At 37.5% G+C, this 9,633-nt stretch overlaps 1 protein-coding gene across 1 annotated transcript; it reads right to left on the reverse strand.

The window, feature by feature from the left end:
- Window positions 1-1,345: 1,345 nt before the first annotated feature.
- Window positions 1,346-2,826, reverse strand: LOC130078194 (CD48 antigen-like). The gene is made up of 4 exons (XM_056243717.1): window positions 2,790-2,826; window positions 2,087-2,470; window positions 1,637-1,933; window positions 1,346-1,491 (listed from the first exon to the last, which is right to left on the reverse strand). The coding sequence occupies exons 1-4, from the start codon at window positions 2,824-2,826 to the stop codon at window positions 1,346-1,348; spliced, it is 864 nt and encodes a 287-aa protein (XP_056099692.1).
- Between the last annotated feature and the right edge of the window lie 6,807 nt (window positions 2,827-9,633).

The raw sequence follows: 9,633 nt of genomic DNA on the forward strand, positions 1-9,633 counted from the left end.
AGTATCAGGTTACAGTCAGTGTTGGAGACTGAATGCTGTAATGCCAGGCAGAAAAAACGAGGTCACAGAGCATGTGAGGACAGGATATATGAGGACAGGAATAAGAGAGTGAAAAGTACCCAGAAGAAGAAATGCAGGTGATAAAATGATTATGATGAACAACTAAGATGCTTGAAATGTAGACCTACATCAAATTATTTTTTTTAAATAACTGGGAATAATAATCATTATGCAAGTAAAACATAAACAAAGTAAACAGCAACACCATTTTATATCAAGAGTCTAAGAACTTCTTATAATACCCTATAGTGCTACAATCAACCGCCAATACTAGAGTATCTAAGGACTATTTAGCCTACATATTCAGCGACAGAATTAAAGACGAGTATGCAGGCACCTCGTGTAGTAGCCTACATTAGGCTTGTAAGTGATCCAATGAAGTAGTCTCTAAAAGAGAACTCATGTAACTCATGTAATCCTTCAGCATCTGACAGAATGCCAAGCTTAATTTGCCTTGTTGTGTTCAGTGAAGAATAATGTGCATGTACTTTACTTTGTACAAAGTCATGTGTGCCAACAGGTTGCCATCGAAGCTGATGGGGTGTGAGAGACATCTAGAGGTCGATGTGAGAAGTGCAAGTGACATGTAAAGGCCATGTATGGTAACCCATACTAGTTTTTCCTCAGCATTTAATCCATCCAAGTTAGTGCACACACATTATTAGGAATGAGTAGTTAACACACACACACACACACACACACACACACACACACACTACAAACCATGGACACACACCCAGACCAGTTGGCAGCCATTTTTGCTGTAGCACCCGGGGGGTTATAGGTGCCTCAAGTGTCATTTCCTGCTGGTATTGAGAATCAAGCCTGCAATCTCAGGTAACAAGACTTATCTCTTATTATTAGGCCACGACTGCCCCAAAGAAGTGTGGGACACTGATATGTATCAGGTCATAAAAACAAGGAAAATGCCAGTAATTGAGTAAAAGCACTCATATGTTTATTTAGTTTTATTTACCATAATATCCTACATCATAATATTGTACCTTGTTGATTAACCCAGATTTATCAGATTACAAGGATGAATAGAACTGAAGGGGAACATCCTGTATTAAAAGTCAATTACAATTTAGAATTAGTTTGATCCTTTAGTTAAATCTTGACTTCTAAGAGTGAGAAATTAAGACTGAGATATATATATACATGCTCTTTGCAAAAAAAAAAAAAAAAAAAAAAAAATGCATTTCTTAAAATGCATTTTCATAGTTCACATTTTCAGGGAAAAAAATAGAAACATTTTAGAAAGAGAGAGACGGTTTCTACTTGTTTAGAGACTCATGGTCAAGTCTGTTCTCTGCTGTCCTCTTCTAGATCTGATGTCATAAACGACAAAAGCAACAGTAGCCACACCCACCACCGCAGAGATGACCAATCGGATCACAGCTTCAGTGAAACCACAACAGTTGTCAGGGTCTAAGGGAAGACGAGCATAAAAAACTTCACAAAGTGACTAAAACACAAGCTTGGCAGAACTTGCATAAACACCAGAGCACTGTCAGATGTCAATTAATCAGAACAATAGGACATATTTGTGTAATATTCTCAGACACTGACTGACCTGAAGACATCTGACAGAGTTGAGTGATGTCCAGATGTGTGGTCTGGTTGCTGACAGGATTGTTGATCACACAGCTGTAAGTGTTTTTATCCTGATATTCCACATCCAGAGGTAGAGAGAGACTGATGCTGAGATCACACACACTGATGCTGGACAATACACTGATTCCTGCGTACCAGGAGAGAGTCACATGACTCACATTCAACACTGATGAACACACCAGTGAACAATACTGGGTTGATGATGATGATTCAATTTGTAGATTGGAACTTAAAATGACAGGACTGGGCAGAGAAGCTGGACAAAAGGGACAATACAGAAAGACAAAGGCAGTTTTTCAGAGTTGGATCCTGTGAACACTACTATTTCATGAAATTAATTTACAGTTAGTTTTTATTGATATACATAATAAAATAGTTTTAAAAAAGTCACCATCACATTATTACTCACCATAGACAGTAACATTGAATCTCTTGTATGAGATCTCTCTGCTGCTGATGGTCTGTAGTTTATAAAGTCCAGTGTGTTCAGATCTGATGTTTCTGATGGTCAGAGATCCAGTTTGATTGTCCATCTGGGGTCTTTCTCTGAATCTCCCATCAGCACCATCATGTAATACAATGTCATTGGTCTTTCTATCCATTTCAACAATGAGAAAGCCTTGCAGTCCGAACATCCACAGTATGTGATCGTCACTCAGCATATCTGTAACATCTTTCATATCTGTAACATCTTTCATATCTGTAACATCAGTCTGTAGAGTGACAGAATCTCCCTCCATCACTGATACTGACTTCACTTCATCTGTACCAGCACCAAATACACCTGAAATAACTGAATAGATAAAATACAGATAAAACTTCATATCAATGCAGCCGACAGGTGAAAAACAGGAAATGACCAACAGTCTAGCAGGAAGTGGCTTTATTCTCTCTGAGTTTCCACTATCTTCATTACTAGTTAATCTGTTAACTTTTAATATTAAAATATTAACGTATTTTCAAGTAACTGTAAAAATGTTACAAAAAAAAACCCTATACTTTTGTTGTATTGAGACATTAATGTAGCTTAATTAAAAAAAAAAAGTCTAAAAGCAAGAATCTTCATGTGTGTCTATAATGTAAAAACTAAAGGCAGGATAAGTGTAGATTACCTTGTAAACAGAGGATGAGAACAACTGAACTCCTCATGATGCTGGAGATCGAGTGTGACTGTGTGTTCGATCTCTTTAAAGCTGAGCACAGGAAGTTTCAGCGATGCCTGATGACCTCATTTCTGGTTATGAGTCAGAACTGATCATGAACTGAAACATATCTGCTATAGATTTACTTTTTGTATAGATAGAGGTTTCAATTAGGTTATTTATAGCTGAATTTGACTCTTCAAATGTTTTCTTGCAGTGATAGTTGAACTGCATCTGCGTTTGTGACATATAGTCCCAGAAACAGGGTGAGTCTCGTGATTCTGGTGATTCTTGGACCAAGGTGTCTTGGAACGTTTCTATAAGGTTACATTTTGTAGGCTAATGTAAACTGACTTTTTTTAAATGCCGAAAGTTAAAAACATTATATGAAATTAATTACAACATTTTGGAAACAGAATATTAAAATATTCAGTTTTCTGTATTTTGCATTATTTTTAAAAAAATCATGAAAACCACAATGAGGCAGAAAATATGCTTTAATAGAGAATAAGAAATTTGCAACACAAGCCTTAGCCTACTGCAATAATATACATTTCTCAATACAGCACACAAAATCAAACCAATGCTTTAATGTACATAGAAGTATTTTAAATTTAATTGATATGATATGCAAATTGACACTGATATGCAAAGCATGGAGAAAAACACCTACTTACAGTGTATCATTGGGTTGTTTAACCTCGCCATCTAGTGACCACTTGGGAGAATAGGATTAATCATTGAGGAACTGATGGTGATTGACTGTTTTCTGTCTGTTTCCTCATTTTCTGTTCAACTTTCATGGATCTGAAATGATCAACCAATAGCTTGTTTTCATATGACGTCACGCCACTGCGTTGCCATGGCGCGAAATGCAAATGGAGGGCAGGAAGTGATTTGCTGTATTTAGAAAGCACTATAACAAACTCAAAATGCCTATGTTTTGCGTCGTTTATGGTTACTTAAATCGATCAAACCACGAGGAGTTTTTATCGTGTACCAAAAGTTGTTGTTCATAAAGGGGGAAAATTAAAGAAATTGACCGAAAAACTCCGGAAAAACGGCTTGCAAACCTACGTCTGCGGTCGGGAGGAGCCGAATGGGAAAATGCTCGTTTGTGCAGTGATCACTTCGTTAATGGTGAGTTAATACAACTTAAGTGGCTATGTTTGTGTAACGTGTAACATTTACGAACTTTGTAAAGTCAAAGTATGTCTGTAAGACGAGGTAGTTGCTGATATCTACCGCCTCGATGGCAGGAAAATCTTTCAATTCAGTTGAAAATCGCACCTCTTCATAACGTAAGGATCACGTCCAACATATGTTTGATTTTTTGTTTACATCTTTCTCTTGTAATAGCGTGTAAAGTAGTACAGTACGGACTTTCCTCCATCTCGTCCATTGCGCTCTTCACTCCCCTGCCCTCCATCTGAATTCCGCGCGTCATCATAATCACGTGACTGAAACCCAGCTATACAGCAACAGTAGCCACGCCCACCAGAACACAGAGGACCAATCGGATCACAGCTTCAGTAAAACTACAACACTGGACAGAGTCTGAGAGAAGAAAAATAAAAAAACACAACCATTAGTGCGCTTAATACCTCATAAAAGCTCATGATCTCACCAAAAGCAAAAAGGAAGTAAAATATATTATATAAATATACATTTTATTTAAAAATATATATACTGTATATATATGTGATTTATCTATATCACGCACCATTGCCTGTAAATTACCCTGGTACATATATTGAAGTACCTTCACATGTGTGACAGAGTTGAGTGATGTCCAGATGTGTGGTCTGGTGTGTGATGGTATTGTAGATCACACAGCTGTAAGTGTTGTTATCCTGATATTCCACCTCCAGAGGTAGAGAGAGACTGATGCTGAGATCACACACACTGATGCTGGACAATACACTGATTCCTGCGTACCAGGAGAGAGTCACATCACTGACATTCAACACTGAACACACCAGTGAACATCTGGACTCTGATGATGATGATGATGATGATGATGATGATGAACAGTTTGAAGAGTTACCGGTGATGACGGGAATAGGAAGAGGAGCTGGAAACACAAGAACAAATATATTATTTTAGGACTACTAATAAAATACATTTCTAAAGATTGTTCATAATTTTAAACACATCAAGATTTTCCAGAATAAATGTTACAAGATATTAAGACAATGTGTGTTTACATTAATTGGAAAATTAATGGTTCTACCTGTAGATTTACTTAAAGAGTGGGCTGCAGTCTCATCCCAAGGCGTCATCTAACTGACGCTTCTGACCATGCGTCAACATGCCGACGCACACACCACCCCCCAAACGTCAACATGAGACGCTCATCCTCGGGCGTCATCAAATGCCGCGCACCCTTTAGCGTCAGTTAGATGACGCTTCCGTTATGGGTAGGTTTAGGTCTGGGGTAGGGTTAGGATTAGACCACTAGGAGGCGCGTCTCATATTGACGCTCAAGGGGTACCCTGTGCGTCGGCATATTGACGCATGGCCAAACATGGTCAAAAGCGTCAGTTAGATGACGCCTGGGCTGTTGAATCTCTTGAGGAAGATCCCTCTGAATCTGTGAATCTGTACTTCCTAAAGTCCAGTGTGTTCAGATCTGATGTTTCTGATGGTCAGAGATCCAGTTTGACTGTCCATCTGGAGTCTGTCTCCAAATGTCTCATTACTCTTAAACATATTGATGTTCTGATTGTATATTTCAGCTGCGAGTCTCACGAGGTCCAAACATCCACCGTATCTGATCATCTCTCAATACTTCAGTAAAATCAGTGTTTAGAGTAACAGAATCTTCCTCAGTCACTGACTTCATTTCATCCGTATCAGTGTCAAGCACACACACCTGAAGAACGCATACAAATATAAAACAGAGACATAATAATCTCATTTCCTGGAGTTTAGTCCTGCACTTCTAAAATGTAAAACATGCATTTTATTGCATTAGCATTTCAGTAACTGCTCCACATTTGCTGATTAAAAGTGTTAAGGGTTTCTCACCGCTCAGAACAAACAGGATCAGAACACACAGATGAGAAGACATCGTGACAGACACAAACGTCCAACCGAGAGTCACTTCACACACAGAAGAGCAACTTATGATTAAAGTGTGCAGTTATTTCATAATTATAGATTACTAAATCAAAAGCCAACTGGTCTCGCTCTCCAGACGAAGTTCAATATTCTTCATCATCGTCTTAATTCAGAAACTCTCACTGTGTATCTGTCACGATATTTGTGTTTTTTAATTATTATTTCTTTCTTTGTATAGAATATTGCACAACTGTTTCCTTATAACGGCTCAGGCGTTTCCACATCATTCAAGGCACCATAGACAGTTACAGGTAAAACTATTGTCATAAAGAAAACACTAGCCCCCGGTTTCACAGACTAGGCTTGAGTCTAGTCTCAGACTAAAATGTACTGTATGTCTGTCTCACAATTATTTATTTAAACGTAGGCCTATTCAAATTTTCCTGCAAATTAAACTTTGAATAGTGTTTTATGTTAAATGTTCAGAATTTAGTCTATTTACACATTTTTCAAATGATCACGCATAATATTATATGTAACAAAGCGAAGCTCTTGACAACATTTGGAGGTTCACAGCATCAAAATCATTAGCAGATGATCTATACATGTTCCACTATTTAAATAATATTTTGTAGTTTTTCTGCATCATGAGGATTATTTTTACATTGTGCAAATACAAATGTGATTTTTAATAGTATGAGAATGAGTTCTCATTGGCTGTGAGAACAGAAAATGGCATGCGCGTTAATCATCTGACAGGCGTGTGTGTGTGTGTGTGTGTGTGTGTGTGTGTGTGTGTGTGTGTGTGTGTGTGTGTGTGTGTGTGTGTGTGTGTGGTTGATGAAGGGGGACGGGAATAATCTGATCACAGAAATCATTTTGGATTACTGGTGTTAGAACAGTCAGTAGCTCTTGTATAACAGATAGATTAATCACAGCTTTAAAGCAAACAAGATGTTCTGTTCCTGAGTGCTTTCACAGATTAAACTGTCCAATTAAATTACATTTATGTTTTAGGCAGACGGCTTCATGTCACAGGGACTTCAGTGGCAAATCATCGCCTTCAATGTTAGTTGTAACACGCCTCGCGGCTAGAACACAACCCCCACTCTCAAACTACGAAATATGCAGATGAGCATGAAGAAGGTGCACCGCTCTAAGATTTGGACCAGCGATCAGAAGACTAGACTCGCTCAAGAGACCGTGTGAACAACAAGGGGAAAGAATCAAGGACACACTTGAACTGCGTTAGAACAGGTAAGTATATTTCGAGGAATTAGTAAATAAAATAAAGAAATAGAAGAATGATAATAGGACAAGGCAGTAAAATTTCAAAACATTGTCACATAACTCAAAAGAGGAAAAATAATAAATAATCAGGAAGACGGCAAAAGTTTTGTTCTGGACAAGTGAAAGTGTGACTTCTTTACACTAGAGTTAAGTCCTATTTAGGTTCAAGCTAATAAATCTAATTTATTTTCCCTTTCTTTTATTTTTTTTATTTTTATTATATATATATATATATATATATAAAGCTAATTTGACCTATTTATAGTATAATAATTTAGTTAATAGAATAATTTAATTCTAATTACAGTTAAACCTAATTTTAGCTATGTTTAAATCTAATTCTAGCTACAACTTTTTCACCCAATTACCCTTTAAATTCTCCTTTCAACTCTCGTTACCTTAGAAACAAAATAGGAAACAAATGAGAAAAAACAATACAATATTCAATCAGAATAAAAAAATATAAAAATGAAAATATAATAAAAATACAAAAGGACTTGAAACAATCAAAAAGAAATAACAGCAACGGGGAAAATTTGAAATCACACTAAGTCCAATTTAGTGCTCAACCAACAGTGTCAGTTATATCAGGTTACCGAATTTCAGCTTCAGTCTGATGATCCTTCCGCGAGATCCTTCTTCCGCAATTCAGGCTTAGTCAATACAGAAAAGAAACGTGTGCACAATCCTACCACTCAGCTCATTTCCTTGATTCAAGACTCAGTCCTTATATGGGCATGGCTCGCCAGTTCCCGCTCACAATGGCTTCCTTTCTGATGTGCAACGGGGACAATACACGTGCGAAATCTTCGTCAAACTCGTTCAGCATCCAGGAATGTGCAACGTCCGTCTCAGCAAATGAACATGGAAAGGGGAAATATAATAAAAGTGTCCAAAAAGAAAACAAGGGAAAGGGAGGGAAAAAAAAACCCAACCTTGCAAAAGACAAGGCCAAAGATACAATTAGTCATTTCTCTCAAAAATATACATCATTACAACATTTAACCTAAATATAAACACATTAAACATCTCTGACTTCAATTTCGTTTAACTTTTTAGCACATTAAATTCACATAAATGCACTGAGAGCAAGTTTCAAATGACGCGCTTAGGCCTCATCTGCTCGTATTAAATGTGCGTCACAATCGGCCATTAACTCATAGCTCGAATACACGACAAAATGTCGCCAGAATAATATCTGTTAACTGTCCAAAGTACTTTTAGCTCGGAAACATTAATTATTTGACCCATTCACGCAATATTTCTTCACATTTTAGACAAAATATTAACTCTTATAATCTCTTTTACATACGAATGCATATAACACTAGCATTTAATATTTAAACACTATTTAATCGACATTTAAACAAGGAAAACTCTTTGTGATAGAAAATATAATTATTTTGCTTACCAAGAGAACTCAATTTTTCGATTATGAAGGTTTTCAAAGGCAAACTCCTACTTTAGGCCCAAATCCTCTGCAGCCTAACGTGCAATCAGTCACACGTTCACCCGTACTCATTCACCGATGAAACTCAATCCTTACTTCAGTTTCAAAGTCTCTCAAAAGTTATTTCTCCAATACAACTGATAGTTATTCTCGGTTCTAATTAAAATTTCTTCTCTCTTCAGAATCGCACCATCCGCTTCTCAAGATCGCGCCATCTGCTCTCTCTCTCGCAAGGAGTGTTTCATCATCTTACGTTTTGGCTCCACCCATTAAGGCGGGGCTCATTCTCTGCTCATCAATTTAGAATAAAAATCTAAATGAATCTAAATTCATGCATTTTCTCATTTTTCCTCTTTCAAGATATTTAATAAAATAACTTTACATATATTCATGTTAAATGTCAGTGTCTTCTTTTTTTTCTTTTTTTCCCTTACGTCAACAATGTCTCTTTAGTAACCTGGGTTACACCCTCCCCTCTTGAATATATGCACGTCCCGCTGCATCTGCATATTTTTGGGGTTGAGTCACAACCACAGGCGCATCATCAATAGAAGCAGCATTCCTCTCCTCCAAAGTACTACTGAATGCTACACTCAGACCTTGCAACAGAGATTGAATCACTACGGTAAGTGGATTCCCTAACTGTGGATACTCAAGCCTTTTTGCGGGCCGTCGCTCTCTTTGCGAACGCCTGGGAATAACTCCTTCCTCGAACTCTGTGTCATTCTCTCGTTCACTCTGATCAACTCCAATATTCACAGTTTCACTCAGAACTGTATTCTCTTCAGTTCTACTCTCAACCTCACAATTAATTTCTGGTTCAGCCTCATGAGAAGGAAACTCAGAACAAAGATCAAATCCTGGCTCTTTCCTCACCGGAACCTCTGAATCAACACAACTAGATTCCATCTCAACAGGAGGAACTTCTACTTCTCCAGATTCAAGTAAGTTCTCTCTCACAGATTCCACTGGATGCTCCTCTGAGAATCTACAGGTAGGTATACTTTCTCG

This window comes from Rhinichthys klamathensis, unplaced genomic scaffold (assembly GCF_029890125.1).
Source record: "Rhinichthys klamathensis goyatoka isolate OS25496 unplaced genomic scaffold, OSU_Roscu_1.1 h1tg000830l_1, whole genome shotgun sequence".
NCBI classification, from domain to species: domain Eukaryota; kingdom Metazoa; phylum Chordata; class Actinopteri; order Cypriniformes; family Leuciscidae; genus Rhinichthys; species Rhinichthys klamathensis.

Coding starts and splice junctions, on each gene's coding strand:
- LOC130078194 (XM_056243717.1), bottom strand. CDS start 2,826: ATGAGGAGTTCAGTTGTTCTCATCCTCTGTTTACAAG. Junction 2,471..2,789: donor TCTCATCCTCTGTTTACAAG/GTAATCTACACT, acceptor TTATCTATTCAG/TTATTTCAGGTGTATTTGGT. Junction 1,934..2,086: donor ATTCAATGTTACTGTCTATG/GTGAGTAATAAT, acceptor CCTTTTGTCCAG/CTTCTCTGCCCAGTCCTGTC.